Source organism: Rhinolophus hipposideros (genome assembly GCF_964194185.1).
Source record: "Rhinolophus hipposideros genome assembly, chromosome: 26".
NCBI lineage: Eukaryota > Metazoa > Chordata > Mammalia > Chiroptera > Rhinolophidae > Rhinolophus > Rhinolophus hipposideros.
Genome location: NC_138072.1, coordinates 21194761 through 21216491, shown reverse-complemented (window position 1 = coordinate 21216491; position 21731 = coordinate 21194761). Strand labels below are relative to the sequence as shown.

Here is a 21731-nt window from a genome sequence, read left to right as displayed (position 1 = left end):
TCCTAAAATCTTGAATTGAGTTGAGTCTGATTGCTAATACACACTTTCAAGGGGTCATAGGAAAAACACCTGTTTTATGCTGCCTGACTTTGTCAAGGTAGTGGGGTGACTGGTGACAGCAGGAAGGCACGGACATGGGTGAAACAAAGAGCTGGCACCACCTCAAAGTTGATACCAGCCAGTCTGTTGTTAAGGGAGGTCTCTGATCAGTGTGGCTCTAAACACACACAAATTATAACACTTGAAAACTAAGTCATCACTGTACTCTTCTTACATAGGATTCATTTCAATATACAAACCACGTGGAGTGTCTACCACGTGCCAGGTGTGTTCTAAGTGCTAGGGATGCATTGAGGAACGGAAGAGACTCACAGACCTGGGCCTTTGGTCTTACACGCTGGTGCAGGGAGATAGTCGGTAACCAAATAAGTAAGAATCGAGCCTGTTAGCAGGTCGTAAGTGTTATGGACACACACACACACACACACACAAAGAGTAGCCTGGGTGAGCAGATTGTCAGACTGGGAAGGTGGGCAGCATACTTTCTCAGTGAGAAAGTGTGATTTAAGCAAATGCTAGAAGTTGCCAAGGAGCGAGCATAGGGTTATAAGGGTAGAGTAGGCATGGATGCTGAGTCAGGAACGGTGCCAATCAGAAGAGCCCAGATAATGCCAGGTTTCAGCACTGACCTCAAACTTAACTGTGCCTGGGCGATCACCGAGGCAGCTCTGCTGGGTGCAGACCTGGGAGACTGTTACATGCCAATTTCCTGTCCTGTTTCAGGTTAGAGATGACAATAAGAGGCAGCACCCGTGTCTGGTGGAGTTCTCCAAGCTGCCTGAGCAGGAACGCAATTACAATTTACAGATGTCGCTCGAAACCCTGAAGTGAGTCCCTAACTTTTCTTATTTCCCAATCTTCCTCATCTGAAAGAAACAGGTATTGATATACTTCAATTCAGCTGTGGAGTTATTTTAATCCCAGTTAGAACTTTTCATAATGCATTGGTGGATTGGATTGGTTTTGTTGGGAATTAGAGTTTGACACTGTTCTTTTACGTCTTTGTGCTCTATAAAAGCTTTTTATATAGAGTGTTCTACAAATGTTTATGGATATTATGTAATGCAAGCGTTCTGTGATCCCATAAAGTGTTTGTAGTGTGGGTGGTGGACCAGTTCAGTCATAATTGTTACTGATTTGAAATGACATGTGAAGATGTTAAGAACAGTGTTTAGAAACTATTATACCAATTTAAGGAAGCAACTTATGTCTGTTGAATCTAATTGATAAAATGGAGGCTTATACCTCAAACTTTGTTTTTATTCTTTCCAATGTCAGGCGTTTTTTGGTATCCTTTCTCTTCTTACAGTGTCTAGTGCCCCCCATAACACAAACCAGATATGGAAGTCATCCTTGACACTTCTCTTCCCTCTCCCAAGGCTTTCCAGTCATCTTTTCATCAACCTACGCCTTTTCTTTTCTTCTATCACTAATGATGTTGTTACCACCCCATTACCTCCAGCATACCAGTGCTGTACCTCCCTAGCTTAAGCTGAAACCATTATTCCCCACCTGAAACCATAGTACCCCCCTAACAGATCCAGTGAAACACTCAATTCAGGAGAAAGTGAAAACACTACAAACTGAGAAAAATATTTGCAACTCATGTCTCAGACATTTGAAGAGCTCCTAAAATGCAACGATGGAAACTAAATCTAGTAGAGAAGTGGACTAAGAATATTTTCACAGAAAAAGGGTATAAGTATCTCTTAAGCATATAAAAAAGGTGCTTGCACACATTAATTGAAGAAAAATGTAAATTAAAACTATAACGAGGTACCTTTTTAACCTATTAATTGATAAGTTCAAGCAGTTTAATAACTCATGTTGCAAAAGGTGTGGGAAACAGGCAGTGTCATACATTGCTGGTGAGAATATAAATCATTACCATCTCTATAGACATTTGGCAATACTTGTCACACTTTAAAATGTACGTACCCTGTGACCCAGTACATCCACATCTAGGAATTTATCCTACAGACGAAGAATATAATCCATGTATTAAATGGATGAGGCTGTTCCTGGCAGCACTGTTTGTGATACCAAAAGACTGAGCAGAGAATTGCTTAAAAACATTATGACACATCCAACTAATGGGACATTTTAGAGCTGTTGAAAAATAAAACAGCTTTATAAGAAAGGACAGTATTTCATGGTTATATTGTAAAATCAAGATGGCAACTTGCAGAGAACTGTCTCTCATGTATACCCATTGTGTAAATGGAAAAATACACACACACACACACACACACCTGCCTTAATATGCACAGACTTTAGTAGGACATACAAGAATTGGTAGCATTCAATGCTTTTAGGTAAAGAACAGTACTGGAAAGGGAAGGGACTGGAGGCGACTTTTCAGTTTTTATTTTTGTGACTTTTCAATATTCATTCTTACTCATTATTCAGAAGTAAATATAAATAAATGCTCCTTTTGCTTTTAAAAAAAGACTTCCGCGGTACCTCCTGGTGGACTAGTACACCTTATTCCTACCTGCAATTCCGTTGGATTACTCTGGACACAGGGAAAGCATTGTGCTTATCTCTGGTTTTGTTTTCCAGGACTTTGTTGGCGTTAGGATGTCATGTGGGCATATCAGATGAACATGCTGAAGAAAAGGTGAAAAAGATGAAGCTACCCAAGAAGTAAGTTTCACGTCTAACAATATTCAATGGTCCACGCATTAATTTGAGCACCCAGATAACTAGTGACTGAGACCGAGAGACCTTGCTGACACTTATACTACAAAATTCAGATTCAGAATTTAAGCTTGCTGTGCTACATTAGGGCTACATCAAGACTGTAGTGTGACAAGAATCTCTGCCACATTGACAGAGGATGTGAAGCTAAGAAAATAGTTGGGAGTATGTTATGAAAAGTGTGTTATTTTCCTTCTCTTTGTGTATGTGTGGTGAACATGTGTCCGTGTTTATACTGATTGGGTTTGGTTTTCCACTTTCCACCAAAAAGTATTTATAATTTTATTTGATTTTACAAACAAATTATATTTTAGGAATAGTTATGATGTCGGCATTATTACCTCCATTTTAAGATGGGAACACTGAGGCCATGAATGCTATTGGAGGGATTTTGTCTGCTGGGTAAATAGGGTCACCTCTGTCTGTGAGCCTCTTCACTTCTCAAAACCTCAGCTTTGTCGTCTGCTGACAGGTATTAATAATAACGATTTCATAGGTGTTAAATGAGGAAGTGCTTAATAAATAATAGCTGTTTCTTCTTATTGTTTTTTTCTTTATTTTAATTTAAGTATTCAGGTCACTTTTTTAGTCTCATGCATTATAAATAGGAGGTCTGGAAATGTGTTAAGTAATAATAGTGTATTTCCTGGGCAAATGCAAATTCATGCAGGTCCTCTACTTCAATAAACATTTTTACTCAAGTGCGCCACTAAAAAAACAAAGGAAAAAAAAGAAAAAAGAAAAAATTCCAAAAAGATACATCTTTCACATTTGTAGCTTCTAGTTTTTTTAAGTTTAGTTCCAAAGGAAACTATTTTATGGCATATTTCACATAGTTTTTATTTTGAAATGACACTTTTGTATCATTTTTTAGTGTGTCTAATAAAAGGAGATACTCAGCAATTAGATACATACCGTTATCTATTTAAAATCTACATGTAAACTTGTTAATAATAGAAAATTTAACATCATTTTTTCTTTTTGAATTGTATTTGCAATCCATTTATCCTACATAATATTACCCTATTAAAATATATTTTGATTGATCACCCTATCATACTTCTTTATAACCCAGTGTATATCTAAATTGAATTTTTAATTTTTATTTTATTGTTTTCTGTGAACATAGTCATTATGCGTTGAAATGTTTCTTCTGAATTATTATAATTATTTTTGATATAGAAGTATTCAAAACAACATAATTTTTGACAAAAATCAATATAAAAAGTAAGATGTAGTTGGAAGTAGCTCATAACGAATGGATTCATCTATTTTTCCAATTACATATCCATGTATAAATAGTATTTATTGATAGAAAGGGACAAGTTGCAGAGTCAGTTGCATTCTTTGTTCACATAAATAATTTTGTTGTTAAAAAAAAGAATCATTCAGTCCAGTGAACCAAAATTTCATCATCAAAAGTCATGTTTAATGATTAATCATGTGACGACTCAGTTGTGTCCTTGTTTAGTTTTATAAAAGCAAAAATTGGAACCTACTTTACTTGCAAGAGAATTCATTATCCTCTGAATAAAGTAACCCACTCTCTCAGTTTTTTGGAAAGTATAACACAAAGGCTAAAGGCTAAGGCTAAAAAAACCCCCAAGTAGTAGAATCTGAAAAGGGTATGTACTGTATTAGTCCAAATATATGAGATTCTAGAATAGGCAAAACTGTGGAGACAGTAAAGAGATCAATGGTTGCCAGGGGTTAATGGGTAGAGAACACAGGATTTTTAAAGTGAAAATACTCTGTATGACACTATAATGGTTGATACATATCATTGTACATTTGTCCAAACCCATACAATACACAACACCAAGCGTGAACTCTAAAGAAAACTATGGGTTTTGGATGATAATGTGTGTCAATGTGGGTACATCAATTGTAACACATACACCACTCTGATAGGAATATTGTAGCGGGGGAAACTGTGTAGATGTGGGGGCAGGAGGTGTATCAGATGCCTCTGTACCTTCCTCTAATTTTGCTGTCAATCTAAAACTGCTCTAAAAAATAAAGTATTAAAAAACAAATCAAAACCAAAAAAAAATCTTGGGTCAATATATGGAATTTATCTTCCATAAAACTTAATCGGTAGAACCATTTTTTACTGTCAAAACAATCATCTCCAACAGAATCTCTCTTGTCAGAAAAATTCTGGCTTCTTTTTTGTTGTTGTTGTTGAAACAAATAGTTTGTTAAATGTCTTTATGTCAACCACCTCAATTCTGATTTCTAAATCTGAGATAGATACATAGGCAGACAGCCAGATAGGGCACAGGGTTGGCAGTAAGTTAGTCTCATTGGGGAATTAAGGACTCTGTGCCTTCGTTAGTTTATTTATTTATTTATTTTTACCGAGACTTTTTATTTGTGTTGCCAAGTAACTATCCATTATTTGAGAACAGATCAGGAAGTGGAAAAAGTGAGGTTGTTAAATGAAAACTGTACTCCAACCTGCCAACAGTCTGTTATCTAAATTTGCCATGAGACTCCATTTTATCCTTACTCTATTGGCAAAAATTAAGGAACCTGATAATAACAAGTACTGATATGGATGTAGAGCAGCACAATCTAAAAGCTGGCATATGTGGAACACTGCACATACAGAACTTTTGTAAAATTTAACATTCTTTACAACATAAGGACACTGATATCATAAAGATCATATTCACTGAATCAGAAGGAATGAAAGCAACGACCAAAAATACATATAAAACCATGACATATTTAGAAAATTTAAAACGTAGTTCTAAATAATTTATGGATCAAATGTAGCATCATGAAAATTTAAAAACACAAGAATGGAAAAGGAAAAGACTTCATATCAAAATATATGGATTAAATATATAAATCAATACTTGGAGAAAGCATGTTTTAACAAGGAGGAAAAAACCTCTGAAAAGATTGATAAAGGAAGAAAGAAAGAGTTACTTTAGCAATTTTAGAATATTTTCAGGAGAGACAGTAAAATGCAATACATTTATGCCAAAATTTTCTACAGTTAAATGATGTGGACAGTTGTGTAGAATAATATTAAAAATGACCCAACAGGAAAGAAAAAGTTAATATAGCTATAAATATTAAAGGAATTGAATTAATAATTTAAAATCTACACACACACACCCAACGATTTTTCTATTGGTTTCTACCACATACTTAAGAATGATAATCTTGAATGAAAAGGAAACAGCACTTCACAGCTTATTTTTGAAGAATAATATAACCTTGATACAAACCTCAGATTGTGGCAATATGAAAAAGGAAAAGTACAATCTAGTCTCACTCATAGGCATAGACGTAAAAACGCTGAGGAAAAGATTAGCAAACTCAACCCAGTACTTTATTACAAAAGTACATTATGTGCATGCTGAGTTTTTTTCCAGTAATAAAAAGATGTGTGAACACTAGAAAATGTCTCTTTAGCACTTACCTGTTATTAAATCAACACAGAACATAGTGGGTCAGAAACTGGTTGCCTGTACATTTCACTGAGATATGTGTTAGTGTTAAGTAATGAAAAAGCATCTTAGAATCATTGGAGAGGTTTCTAAAACTGCTAAATTCTCTTCCCCCCCTCCCTGCCTTCTTACCCCAGTGCTGTAGAATCACTCAGTGGAGGGGTCCGCTAAATTGCTCAGGCAAAATGAGGCAGATAAAGGGCTAAGAATGACATCTCGTTGCATACATGTATATATACCTTTAAAACAACTTTCTGCAATGAATGCTTAGATAGATGATGCTGAGTATGTGGAACCATATCATATAGACAAGCACATGGACACAATTCATCTTATGTAAATATTTACTGAAGCAAGAAACGCTGTCACAAATACACTTGGATTTTTCTTCTGAAATGATGAGGCACTGTGATTAAGAAGAAAAAAGAAAAGTTTATACACTCTTTTTAGGTGTAGCAAGTAAATTTCACAGACCACAAATTTAAAAAAATATGCTAATATGTCATGTTTTTCATTTTCACTGATTGGGTTCTATTTCATATTTAAACCCAATGGGCCATGTAGCCAGACAGCAGCTTGGTCATAGAAATTTAACCTTAGTCTGTTCAGCACAAACTCAATTAAAATTATGTTCCCTGTGTTTATTCTCACCTTTAAGTGTTGATTCAAATGTCATCTCCTGAAAGCGCCTTCCTTGGCCTTTTAAAAATTGTATCCTATATAAAATTGTACTTCCTCTCACACCCCTTTCACTAATTGATTTTTCCACATAGCACTCGAACACACCATTATTTTATGTTTATTTTGTTGGCTGCCTGGTTCTTTTCAGAACATGATTCTATAAAGATACAATTTTTTTTGGTCCATATTATTCAATGACCAGTTGCAGAATGAATCTTTGTTGTTGAATTTGAATTCAAGGTTTATACGCTGTTACTCATGGGGCTACATAAGTTTGGGACACTTGCCTGATGGTGAGGGGACACTGGATCCTTGGTGAATCTCATTGGACTTTGCTGCCATGACTTAATTATGTCAAAGAAAACCAGAGGTGGACAGAAGTTAAAGCTGTAAAGTGAGACCTTGGCATGGAGTCAGGCTCCATTCTGACTACAAGGACAAATGAGGCTTTCCAGCCTAGGAGCAGCGTGGGGTCAGTGGACGGAAAATCACTAAGAGGAGACTTTGAGGATAAGGAATTCGGGCAACACCGACTTGATAGGATTCTCGTGGAAGGCAGATCAGGGGCATCAGATACTAAGGGTGGACTTGTCACTCAAGTGATCCAGAGGACTCTTGCTGAAATTGGACTGAATAGAGCAGGATGGAGCCCAGGGTCAGAGGCCTAGTAGGAAGGAAGGCTGAGGAGCCCGACGGAGGTCGGACAAAGCAGGGTCTTTGGTCACCATCTCCCTTGGTGTCTTATGGGATGGGATACCTGTTCCGGATTGATCTTTGGTTTTGGTCCACACACTGGGTCTGTCCTCGTGTCTGTGGGTCCTCCATTCCTGCTTCTCTCTTGCAGTCTGTTGGTGGAGGGAGGAGGGAGAGCTGCCTCTCAGCCTAGACTTGGTTTGTCGCTGTATCTGTTCTGAAGCTGTGCTGCGTGAGGGTTTATGAGCTATACATAATTTGTATTATATAATTGCTAATGTTGTGACTTTTTCCATTATATGAAATTCTGCTTCCCAAGATTTGTTATGGCAATCTTTCATTTATTTCTTTTAAATTGCTGGTAATCAATCTGACACTTTCCTTGAAAGCAGTTAGCTTCCAAAATTCATGTCAATCACTTTTCATTGCAAAGCTCTATTTTCAGTTCTTTTTCAATCACAAGAAGATAATAGTTCATATTAGCAGTTGATTGATCTTTATGTACCTAATTGAATTGTATTAATAAGATGAAATGGACATTGTTTGCCAAAGTGCATTTATGCATTTTACTTTTCAAAAAAATCTCACTTTGATATAATCGTTTGATTCTTAGTGACTTTATCAACATGTACTATGAACAAAATGGACTGATAAATCATTGTTAAGTCACTAATTCATATTGGTTTAAGCATTCCTGAGTCAGCATATTTTATCAAATACAGTAGGTTGAAGTCTATTAATTTCAAAGATATTTGTATTTTTACTATAGAAGATGATTTAAAGTACAGCTGTGGAAATAGGAGTGACTTTAATGAAATGGGAGTGACTTTAATTTGGATAGGATTATCCACTTAAAAGGCTGCTTTACGGTTTAAATCCTTTCTTGTACAGGGTCAGGAAAAAAAAGTTATGAATTTTCTACATCCGAAAATAAGTGTGAACTAATTATTGTGCTATTTCAAATCAACAGATGCAATTGCATGTCCGTGGGTTTTTATCGTGATCACAGATTAAAGCAATTCCAGTAGGTATTGCATAGAGGAAGAGTGACATATAGAAAATAAGGAGAAATCCTATGCCACTATTATGCAGTTTTACACGTTACTAGACCTCCTTCTACCCTCCTCATTCCATCTGAGATGTTGCTGGAAAGTCTGCCCAGAGGGCCGGTTTGCAGGCGAAGAATCTTCCCTCTTTTAGAGTGCACACAACCCCCATTCAGGCAGTGTAGACACTCATCAGTTATTTGTAGATTAGTTTCCAAACTTTGCCTTGTGCCTCTCCTCTGTGACAGCTAGGCGGGATCAGAAATGATGGAAAAAGAAAGAAGAAAGAGAATTGTGTGCTGTTGTGTGCTGGGCGATTGTGGGGAAAGTCGGGAGGAGGGTGAGAGTAGAGAAGGGAGGTGGGCGAGCACGAAAGACTGATCCTCACTGCTCCTGAGGCTGTTTCTAGCAGATAATGTTAAGCTGGGAGATTACACCTGCCAGCCTGAATTCCTGTTGGTGCATTTGAAGTGCACTGGGAGCTCTTGCTTGAGAAAACATTTCCCAATTGAGGACTTGTATATATGCTGTGCTTACAGTTTGTAGATTTATTTATTTAAAGGTTGGAATTCTATGAAATATAATGATTTGTATGAGTGGTTAAAAATCCCATGTGGCTTCCCTTTAAAAAAAAGAAAAAGATACTGTTAATTACCCAAACATGCAGAGTTCTGATTTAAAAAATTTCTTGTCTATAAATTTAGCACATGAATGTAAATTGAATGGCATAGACAGTAAATAGCCATAATTGTTACAATTGCCAGACTAATATAATCTACTTCAATAAAACAAAACATTTCTAACTCTTTTGTGTATAAATGATTTATAAAATACAGATGTCTTATAATGAAATTGGTGTAACTTAGGTAATCAACTTTATTCAACCTCAAAAGTTATTTATTGCTGTAATACATTGATTCATTCAATATATTTTAATCGAATGTCTGTCACATGTCAGGCACTGTTCTAGGCTCTGGGGATAGCTAGGGAAAAAGCAGTCAAACTCGCTGATGTCATAGAGCTTACCTTGTAATGATGTTACACAGAATAATTAAAAGGGTAAAGATGACTTATAATTTTATCTTAAAGAGTGTTTCTCACATTTGGATAATTTATTTATTTTTTTAGCTTAGCATAATTGGTGAATTTTCTTTTCTTCACTTGCACAAAAGGAGAATTTTTGAGATGAAGATGCATGTATCTTTATATTAACTTGGTAAATACAGTTAATTCTTTCAAAAACTGTAGGTTGAAGGGCTGCTATCTGCCATACACTGTTTTAAATATAGTGACAGATATTTCTGTCACTATATTTAAAACCTGGGATTTCCTCGTCTCTCTTACCTGGCTTCCAATATTATGTAACTAGGAATGGCAATAGAGAAATAACTTACAAATGCATTAGAACTTTCCTACAGAATAATGAACAGCTAGTATCTGAAAGGATACACAGAGTTATTAAATAAACATTATATTAACACAACATTTGAGAGTTGAAGAAAAATGAGAACTTTGGATGAGAAATCCATCAAGTATTGTAATTAATAACTAATAATTTGATTTATACCATACAAAAGCCTCAACTATTAGGAATGCAAACAATGATGAGTTCTTTTCAACTTTTGAGAGCTAGGTGAGTTGTCGCCTTTCTGTTTCACTGGTGAAACAATGAAAACCTAAAGATGGTGTGGTCTTTCCACCTAATGAGTTATTGGCTTGAGTGGAAAGGGCCCAGACTCACTGACTGGTGCTTCACCAATGGTTACCATTGTGGTTTATGAAACAGAGTAAGTGGGGCCATAAAAAGACAGGGATTCTTAAGCATTGACTTTTGTGGAAAAACCAGTTACATATTGCTTTTGCTTTGGTCTGTAGTTACCAGCTGACAAGTGGATACAAGCCTGCCCCCATGGACCTGAGCTTTATCAAGCTCACCCCGTCTCAGGAAGCGATGGTGGACAAGTTGGCAGAAAATGCCCATAATGTGTGGGCCCGGGATCGAATCCGGCAGGGCTGGACCTACGGCATCCAGCAGGTAGGTGGTGCCACGCTGTGGCATGCAGGTTGATGTTTACTGAAGGGGTAACTAACATGATTGTAACAGGAGAGGTTAAACAATGACGACTTAAAAACTCATATCATACAGCTATCTTAATATACCGATGTGCTAAAACACCTTTGGTGCTAGACTCGAAGATTGACAGATGACTGTACCTTTGGGTGTTAACGTGAGGTGCACATGAATATTACCAGGGCAATGATTTATAGCATGCTTTTGTGGCATTTCTCTCTCTGATGTTGTATTTTAGGAGAAACTCTTGAAATGTGAGATGATTGAGATAAAATAGTAATAGAAGAGGCCCACCATTCCGCATTCAAAGCCCCTGGGCCCAGATGAATTTCAGAATCCAGATGTTTCTTGGTTTTCAGAGTGGTGACGGGATGGTTTTGCATGTTACCTGACCCTCTCTGCAGGGCAGCAGACTGTAGCTTCCTATCTGTTTAGCACAGCGTGGGCAGGATAACATCAAGAGGGTAAATAAAGGCTATAGGCAGCCTTGCATCAATTCAGATCATGTTTTGCCACACACTGAGTCTTTGTTAAACTTAGTCAAAAATGAGTTTTCGAAGGCTTCTGGATTTCAGAGTAATGGATCTCTGTGAATGGGGGCACCCGTGGGAGTAGCTAACAGTCACTACATAGGGAGTCAGCATAGCAGAGGGGCTAAAAGCAAATTTTAGTCTCGCCTCTTGGTGGCCACATTACCTTGGTTGGGAGGGCTACGTAAATTCTCTGTGCCAGTGTTTTTCTCATCGGTAAATGAATGCACTTCATCGGATTCCTTTATGTACAAGGAAGGCTTATGATAGTCCTGGCACCTAACAAATACTGTGCAACAATTTGCTATTTGTGTAAGAAGCCAGTTACTGTGCCTACAGTTTTTCACATATTTTCTTCTTTAACTCTCAAAACAATTCCATGAAAGATGAACGGTTTTGATTGCCAGGTCACACATGGTGTGCAGGGAGCCTTAGAGAGCCATTTACCCAGCACCACACGGCGGCAGGAGGTCCAACCAGGTTGGGATCAACCCTCCTGGCTCCAGAGCCAGAATTCTTCCCTTCCTCGTGGCACTGCCTCTTGCCAGCTCCCCATGGAGGGTGGCCTTTGCTTAAAGATTTTCAGGAATAAGATGGATTATTATGTATAGACTTTGACTGTGGTTCAGGAGAAAGGCTAAATGTTGGTTTGAAAACACTGTATTTCTAATCCTTTCAAGCCAGTGATTTTTATCATGTAAGGCTAAAGAAAGCTTGAATAGCTTTGTTTTACCTTCTAAAATGATATATTTTTCTGTTGAATTAAACGAACTGTGCCTGATGAGAATGTCAACACTAAATGTGCATAAGCAATGTGTGTGTGTGTGTGTGTGTGTGTGTGTGTGTGTGTGTGTGAACCTTATACCACAGAGGGTAATGGGTTCACATTGGCTTTCTGCTTGCCTTGAAGACCACATGGCTCAATCGGATAGGCAGGAGTTCCCCAGGCCTCCGCTTCCAGGAGGCTGCCACTTCCTGCGCACAAGGTCCCTTCGCCTCATAAAATCACAGGCTCTGCTTGAGGTGGCCCAGCCCTTATTGGAACCCTTTCTCGTTCCCACTCTCTCCCCATTCCCCCACCACATTCCCCACTGACATCACTCATTGGCTGCATTATTTGGGTGAGTGTTGTCTTTAATTTTCCATCACCTTCCTGTTAACATAATCCAGTTCAGACTGCAAACTCCTTGAGAGCAGGAGTTCACTTGTTATCTCTTTTCTGTCTCTCTGATATGGTTATTTCACACATGAATATGCATGAAACCCTGGTACCTGCTTTTAACAATCAGATTCTCACCACACAGCTTCTGAATTTCTATATAGGAAAAGTTTGGGGGGCCAAACCATGTTGAAAAGAAGGGGCGCTGTGACTGCTTTGATGCTGCCAGCACTCTGTTTACACTGCTTGTTTATTTTGGAGTGGCTTTGGAATTGCATCCTCATCACACCACCCAGATAATTCTGCCTCCGGGTGTCAAAGGTGCTCATGTATTCCAGATTAGGTATTTAGTACCAATCATTAGAGAGCGGGAAGCAGAAAGTAGGAACAGTTTTCTTTGCTCCTGCCCAATCAACCCTGTGCACCACATAGCTTTTTCTTTGAAGAGGTTTGGGAATATCCACAGACCCCCAGTTCCACTTCATGCTAAGGTAGAGAATTGAATGTGCCTCTGGAAAATGTGTCTTTGACAAAAGCTGCAGCCGAGTCTCAGAAGTGAATGGAAAGAAGTCATCTCTTCTTTAATTTTTTTTTCCTTAGAAGTCATTTCTTAAGTGATGTGCCCTACAGACTTGCAGTCCTTAGTGCCTCTCCACCTCCCATGACAAGAAGTTTTGTACTTCCTCTAAAATTAGGAATCCTTTTGCTATGACAGTAAGACAGCCGTTTTCTTACTTTGTCAACACAATTTTAGCCACATTTTAAACTTGGAGTCTCATTTTAATAGACACATTGTGAGTTTTGCAGTTATGTCAGTATTCCTGGTTTCACTGGTTGATGGAGTCAACACATATTTTCAAGCTATTTGAGGTCATAGAATGGCTTTCTTTGTATACTGGTTTTTCTCTTAATAAGGGATAGCAGCTTTCTTTGTTCATTGTCTCAAAATCCTGTGACCAATACTAATTTGCTCTTCTCGTAACCAAGACTTGTCAGTCAACTGTGCAAGGAAACGGTATGTCCTCTAGTTAGCCCATGGCCTGTGACCATGGCCAATGGAAGATGGTTTGAGGTCCTTCAAGTTGCCTTTTGTTGTTGCTGCGGTTATTGTTAACGTTTTCTCCTGATGGAGGGGGCTTGCTTTAAATGGATGCAGCCATTCAATTAAATCTTCTTTATATCAATATAGTGTTCCTGTAACTTCTGTAGCCTGAGAAGACAAAGGGAATCGGGGTAACCAGCTTTTCCCCTCAGGGGCCTTACATTTTGTTGTACTTTAATTTTCTTGTGTTTACTGCCTCGTTTCCAAAAGTTGTTGAAATTACTTTGATGACCACTCACGTTTTTCCCCCTGTAGGATGTAAAGAACAGAAGAAACCCTCGCCTCGTTCCCTACACTCTTCTCGATGACAGAACCAAGAAATCAAATAAAGACAGTCTCCGGGAGGCTGTGCGCACGCTGCTGGGGTACGGCTACAACCTAGAGGCACCAGATCAAGACCACGGTATCTCGGTTTCACTTTGTTTCCCTCTGGTTACAAAACCACGTAGTTGTTTTTCAAAGCCCAATACATGAATAAAAGGGGGAGTACAAGACAGAGTCCTTTAGTATGTAAGTTAGTATGTAGTATATAGTTTAGAGCCTTTTTTTTCCTGAAGGGCATTGAAGGATTAGACCCATCTATCAGTAGAGTGGTTCAGGATTGCAGTGATTTTCTTTCAAGGGGAAGAAATGAGTGTAACTTCCCAGAGAGCCTGAGATGAATCGTTAACTCTCTCATTATAATATTGCATCCCCCTACCCACCCTCACTCCACCTGCTCTCCTTCAGAAGAGCTGATTTTAGTTGTTTATGGCAATAAACTGTAGTGGGAGCTAGTGTTTTCTAAAGCTTCCTTATTTATACTCATTCATGTAGGCAATATTAATGAATTGGTGCAAGTGTTTGCTTTAAGGAAAACGCAGAATAGACAATAAATATGTGTTAACTAAATGGATTTTGAAAAGTTCTAGGTATAAAGAGCACATTCCCCTTTAATAATACCTTTTAAGAATGTGGTTTAAAATGAGCACCTTGTTAATTCTCTGCTCCTGTAGCAAGAGTTGATATTGTTGCGTTTACACAAGTAGACAGCGAGATAGTTCTCCAGTGAAATGGGTTTATTTGGGAACAACAAAGAATTGTAATTCAGGATACATAGGTTGCCCCAATGCCTTCTGGCCACCATGTTTCCTGATGCGACATTGGCTGCCCCTTTTAGTGAGGATTCCGGATTCCTGTATGTGATGTGTTGCTTCTCTCTTGGGGCTTTCAACGTTTGTCTTTCTCTTTCAGTAGTTTGATTATGATGTGTCTAATGTGGATTTCAGTTTATTTGATTATGATGTATTCTAATGTGGATTTTGTTGAACTCCTTGCTTGTGAACACTTTCCATCTAATTTGGAAAGTGTTTGGTCATTATTTTTCAAAATATTCTTTCTGTCCTTTTCTCTCTCTCCCCTCCTTTTGAGACTTTCACTGTGTGTAGGTTGACATACTTCATTTTATCCCACAGGCCTTTGAGGTTCTATTTATTTTTCTTCATTCCTTTTTGTGTGTGTTTGTTTTTCATTCCTGATAACCTCAATAGCTCTATCTTCAAATTCATTGAGCATTTCTTTTCTGCTTGCTCAAACCTGATGTTGAACCCCTCTAGTGAATTTTTTATTTCAGTTGTACTTTTTAACTCCACAATTTCTATATTTTTTCTGCTATCAGTCTCTTCATTGATATTCTCTATTTGGTGAGACATCATATTCATTCTTTCCCTTAGTTCTTTATACATGTTTCCTTTTAGTTCTTCGAACATACTTAAAATAGCTAATTTAAAGTTTGTCTGATCACTTCAACATCTGGGTTTCCTCAGGGACAATTCCTATAGACTGCTTCCCCCTGCGATGCATGCACGAGGCATTTCCTTTCTGTTCACATTATCGATAATGCGCTGACAGGGTTCAATCTTATGTGAGCAGTGAATGGTGACGCTAGTGTAGTTAGTAGCTTCCACAGTGGAGGCCAAGATCCTGCTTCTTGTTCACCAGTATACCCTAGAATCAAACAGCATGCCCACCTCGTGATAGGGATTTAATTGATCTTTATGGAAAATGCATAGGAAGGATTAATTTCCAGTCGGACAAATTAGTAACGGGAGAAAATGGCATCTGAGTTAGATATTGAAGTGATCAAAATGTAAAGGCCAGTTGGGAAGTTCTGGGGAAATTGTGATTTTCAGAACTAGGATGATAAAAATGGAAATTAACAAGTAGACTCGAGAGATTTTTGTGGAGTAAAGTAAAATAACTTTGGTGATCACTAAGATAAAACTAAAAATACTAATTTGTCGTTGGCTCCACTGCTTTTGCTGACATTAAAAAAGTTAAGGGCACTAAAATTTTGATAGAATTTAATCTAACCCTATGTAATTAATCAGGGTTATAATCTATTTTCTATTAGTCAACAGAATACTTACATGTTATAAATTGAATATAAAGTCAGTTTTGAATTGTACTGTCTTTAAAGTATTGTTCTAAGTACTATTTTTAAACATTTGAAAAATTAATTTGTTCTTATTCATTATAAGGTTTTATCAAGGCTTAAATTGCTTAGTTAGAAATAATAGCAGGAGTTTAAAAGGATGGCTGGTTAATATCAATAACTTTTTTTTTAAATTAAAGTTTATTGGGGTAACAATTGTTAGTAAAGTTACATACATTTCAGATGTACAATTCTGTGATACATCATCTATATATATCACATTGTGTGTTCACCACCCAGAGTCAGTTCTCTTTCCATCACCATATATTTGATCCCCTTTACCCTCATCTACCACCCCCCGCCACCCTCTGGTAACCACTAATCTATTGTCTGTGTCTATGAGTTTCTGATTCTTCATTTGTTTGTCTTGTTCTTTTGTTGTTTTCAGTTTTATATACCAGATATCAGTGAAATCATATGGTGCTTGACTTTTTCTGTCTGACTCATTTCACTCGGTATAATAATCTCAAAATCCATCCATGTCGTCACAAATGGTACTATTTCATCTTTCCTATGGCAGAATAGTATTCCGTTGTTTATATATACCACAACTTCTTATCCATTCATCTATCAAAGGACACTTTGGTTGTTTCCATGTCTTGGCCACTGTAAATAAAGCTGCAATGAACATTGGAACACATATATCTTTACGGATAAATGTTTTCAGATTTTTTTGGGTAGATACCCAGGAGAGGAATTGCTAGGTCATATGGTAATTCTATTCGTAATTTTTTGAGGAACCTCCACACTGCCTTCCATAGTGGCTTCACCAGTCTGCATTCCCACCAACAGTGTATGAGGGTTCTTTTTTCTCCACAGCCTCTCCAACACTTGTTATTATTTGTCTTGTTGATGATAGCCATTCTAACTGGTAAGAAGTGATATCTCATTGTGGTTTGGATTTGTATTTCTCTGATGATTAGTGATGTTGAACGTTTTTTCATATGTCTATTGGCCATTTGTATGTCCTCTTTGGAGAAATGTCTCTTCAGGTCCTCTGCCCATTTTTTAATTGGATTGTTTGTTTTTGTTGTTGTTATTGAGTTGTATGAGTTTCTTATGTATCTTATATATTTTAGCCCCTTATTGGAGGCATTGTTTGCAAAAATCTCCCATTTGCCTGGTTGCCTCTTTATTTGGTTGATGGTTTGTTTGCTGTGCAGAAGCTTTTAAGTTTGATATAGTCCTCTTGATTTATTTTAGCTTATACTTTCCTTGTTTTTGAGGTCAAATTTATAAAATACTCTTTGAACCCAAGGTCCATAAGTTTAGTGTCTGTGGTTTCCTCTATGCAGTTTATTGTTTCAGGTCTTATGTTTAGGTCTTTGATCCATTTTGAGTTAATTTTGGTACATGGTGAAAAATAGCAGTCTAGTTTCATTCTTTTGAAAGTGGCTTTTCAATGATCCCAGCATCATTTATTGAAGAGGCTGCCTTTCTTCCATTGTAAGTTTTTGGCTTCTTTGTCAAAAATTATCTGTCCATGTTTACGTAGGTTTATTTCTGGTTTCTCAGTTCTATTCCATTGCTCTGTGTCTGTTTTTATGCCAATCCATACTGTTTTGATTATTGTTGCCCTGTAGTACAAGCTGAAGTCAGGGAGTGTGATATCTCCGACATTGTTCTTTTTTCTTAGGATTGCTTTGGCTATTTGGGGTCTTTTGTGGTTCCATACAAATCTGATGATTTTTTGTTCTAGTTCTTTAAAAAATGCCATTGGGATTTTGATGGGGATTTCGTTAAATCTGTATATTGCTTTGGGTAATATGGCCGTTTTACCTAAGTTGATTCTTCCAATCCATGAACATGGAATGTCTTTCCATTTCTTTGTGTCTTCTTCAATTTCTTTTAAAAATGTCTTAGAGTTTTCAGTATATAACTCTTTCCCATCCTTGGTTAAGTTTATTCCTAGGTATTCTTTTTGTTGCAATTGCAGAAGGAATTTTTTTAAATTTCTTTTTCTGAGATTTCATTGTTAGTCTATAGACATGCATCAATAACTTTTTAATTACATAAATATTCCTAAAGGTTTCTAGATATGTGTGAAATTTAAAGAGACTAACCTGTCTTCCTTCATATTTTACTATAAATAACTTATAGTTTTAATACATACTTGTGTCTTGGCTGCCCTCTAGTGGTCAGTGTCTTAAATGAATGGTTTGGCGTGCAGCCTTCATAGATTGCTTAGGCCCTGTTTGATGAGTTATAGGTGTGTCAGCATCTCTCTGCGTCAGCATCTCTCAGGGTACTGGGAACATAGTGCTCTTCTGACCTTGCTCTTAATCTTGAGGTGGGTTGTTAAAGGCATAATTCCTGAATTTCTTCTTTGAGTACCAACAGCCTTGATAAAGTAAGTGCAATAGGAATATATCTGCTGACTTCATTTTTAATGTCAATTATGATTATATTATAACAACATAAAAAATCATTTATGTAACACACACCAGCTAGAATTGTCCACCAAACATATATGTATGTAGAGTGTTTAAAATCAAGCAGATCCTAGAGTTGCATGTTTGGGGGACAGTTGTGCAGCCCATGAGCTGCGTGCCTGGGTGTCTTTGTTCCTTGATTCAATTCGGCAAGTGTTTATAGAGCACTCATTTTATGTACAGCTGCTCGATGTTACAGGTTTTCAAAAGAAATTTGTTACCTGGGTCTCTCTCTCTCTCTCTTTTTTAACTTCTGTGGAGCCAGATTTTTCATTAAATATTAGTGTTTTTTCAAGAAACAGAGTGTTGAATTGTTGCTTCTTTTTACTTTATTTTATTTTTTAAATTTTTGTTGGGAATATTGGGGAACAGTGTGTATCTCCAGGGCCCATCAGCTCTAAGTCATTGTCCTTCAATCTAGTTGTGGAGGGCACAGCTCAGCTCCAAGTCCAGTCGCTGTTTTCAATCTTTAGTTGCAGGGGTGCAGCCCACCATCCCATGCGGGAATTGAACTGGCAACCTTGTTGTTGAGAGCTTGTGCTCTAACCAACTGAGCCATCCATCCACCTCTGACCTATTGCTTTTTAAACTGTGGTTGCAAGCTCCCCGAAACTAATGTGAGAAATGCAGAATATGAGCCATAAACCACGTGGACATTTGGCGGAAGATCTAATGTGTCTGTAAATCGCATATTCATTTCAAGTTCAGATTGAGTGTCATCAGTGAGTATAAAACTGGAGCAGAAATGTAAGGTCAGGAAAAAAAAATAATAGGATTAAGAAATCCTGCATTGTCACACCTCTTATTGCCACACTTTTTCCATATAGCCCCGATCCCTTTTTTATTCTCCATATTAGTGGAGAGGTTTAGTGGCCAATTTTAATACCAAGAGAAATTTGTAGGGGGCTTTTAAGGAAGTCATCTTTCTATGTTTATATGAAGTTGGCCTTCCAACATATTTGACTTAAGTTTGACTTAAAGTTTGTTTCCTTTCATTGAGCACACTGCGTATAAGTGGAAACCCGTGTCCTGGAAACAGATGAGGAGAAAATGAACGTATGAGTTTTTCAGTAGTTTGGTGTCCACACTTAGAAAATAGTGTGTTTTATCTATTAGTGCATACTAGAATATAATGTATGACTTTATTTGCAAATGTTGAAAAAATTAAAAATACGGGTAACTACCTAAAAGCTTTCTTCTTTCCTGAAACGTAATCTTCAAATGTTTATGTAGTTCACAAATCCTATTCTGTCTCTTACATTACTTAGGGAAAGTTACAACCATGATTTAAGGAAGCAGCAGATCTGTGTGCTGTTTATTGAGGAAATATTAACTCTGAAAATTTGACTTTTCCTTTTTGCCATATTACACATTTACAGCTATTTTCTTTGTAGCAGTAACTGTCTTCAAGTGTCATAATATCTCATCTTTTGTTCCTCAAAAAGTAGTTTTCTCTCATAAAGACCTTTCATAAAGCATTCCGTTATTAAGTAATGGACATGAGGAATTTTTTACCCTTCACCATAGAGATGTTTCTGTTTCTCATTCTGGCCCCTGTCCACCCCCAATCTGAATGTATCAAAAGCAAACTTTCACTCTTCAGAGAATTTTGTACATGCTGTATGCTCCATGTAGTATTATATGTGTCTTATTTTTAAACTGTATTAGTGCATACATTTTTTTGTTACACATGCAGAATGCAGATATTTTTATTAGGATTGCAGTCTTGAGGTGGCTTCTTCTGTATGTCCTGAGTTATAGGACAGCTGTTCAGCTAGTCTTCAGATGGTTCTCTGGGTTGATTGTTCTATATCTTAGTTGTAATTTTGATGTGGTCACAGAAGAAGGCAAGCACTGCATTCACCTACTCTGCCATCTTGACCAGAACAAATGCGTTCATTTTCAGTACGATGTTTGAATACGTTGCATGACGTGAGTGTGCCTATCTGTGTGCGTGAGCCACACATGTAAGGTAGCATTTTGAATTAGAGACCGTCACTGCTGTAGACATGAGAGTTGCTTGGAACAGACTAGGTGGTACGGTGTGTGCATGTGTGTTGTGGGGGGATGGTGGGAAAAGGGTTGTTTTTCAGAAACTTACACCTGTGGTTGAAAGGTTTATTAGCACATACAGTTCCGCCATATGCCCTATAATCACCCCAAACATCATCAAAAAGCAATAATTCATCATGCCATTAAATTAGCTCCTACTGTGGAGCTAATTAGGACCTCAGTCAATTTTTCTTTTTTACTTTCATCTTAAATCATTAAAGATGACCTAACTGTGTTTATTGGTGACCTTTAGAGTATATCTAGATTATTTTCATCGCTTGAAGCTGTTATTAAACTTTTATTATTTATAAGGTCTTTCCCAACTCTTAAAAGGAGAACAGGTGAACACTAACATTTAACCAGCAGCTACACTCTCTGTGCCAGCTCCAGAGGTAGAGAGCAGAGAATTCAGCCAGCGGTCACTCCCAGATTCTGCCATCGATAGTTGTGTGACTTTGGTCAGATTACTTCTGTTTCCTTCTCTGTATCTCACCTATATCCATGTCCTTTGAGGTGTCAGTTCAGCGCATCCTGTCCCTTTGCACTGTGACTTCTGAGAGCTTCCATTCTCATGGTCATGCTGGTCCCACGTTCTGTTTCGCACCCCTGGCACTCCCAGTGCATATACGTCTCATTTCCTACAAATATTTTTTCCCTTTGCATCACACTGATACCAGTGTTAGACTTGATCTTTTATTTTTCCCCAAAATCTCGTAAACACAACATTTGTGTGTGTAGCACATGCCAGTGATTATGTGGGTAGTGGGAAAGTTAGCCCTCAGCCTCCTGTCTAGGAAATTTGTGTTTAGTTATTCTCCGCTATTTATAGCTTTTTCTTTCCCCCTCACTTCCTGGCTGCTTTCCCCCTCTTCTCTTTTACCCATGGATGTCTATTCATTTCTTACATGGAGCAGTTTAAATCTCTTATACTCTCTTCTTCCCATCTATGCCCTCATGTTCGTCTCACCTCCCACTACCAAGCCGCCAAGCGGCTGCTAGGTTTTTGTTCTACAGAAAGATAATTCCCTCCTGAAAAGAGGCTAATGCCACAACATCACCTACACTCACCATGTCTCTGAGGCTTCACAAGCTGCCTCTCCTATGGAAGCCCTGTGCTCTCCACTCCCTGGTACCTTCTGACAATGGCTAATCATCTAGAAGAAAACAGTTTGTATAATGTGAACCAAGATGAGAATAGAAAGAATCGTTAGCATCACCCCTGGAGGTTTAATTACGTACTCAACTTGTGTGATCTCCACCGCCTCTTT

At 37.7% G+C, this 21731-nt stretch overlaps 1 protein-coding gene across 4 annotated transcripts in view; it reads left to right on the top strand.

The window, feature by feature from the left end:
* RYR2 (ryanodine receptor 2) overlaps window positions 1-21731 on the top strand; it is a 567940-nt gene that overhangs the window by 338198 nt on the left and 208011 nt on the right. For all 4 annotated transcript variants that reach the window (XM_081039034.1, XM_081039033.1, XM_081039032.1 and 1 more), the window contains exons 24-27: window positions 784-887; window positions 2623-2706; window positions 10520-10679; window positions 13762-13909. In XM_081039034.1, coding sequence (XP_080895160.1) covers window positions 784-887; window positions 2623-2706; window positions 10520-10679; window positions 13762-13909 — 496 coding nt within the window. The remainder of the gene's footprint in view (window positions 1-783; window positions 888-2622; window positions 2707-10519; window positions 10680-13761; window positions 13910-21731) is intronic.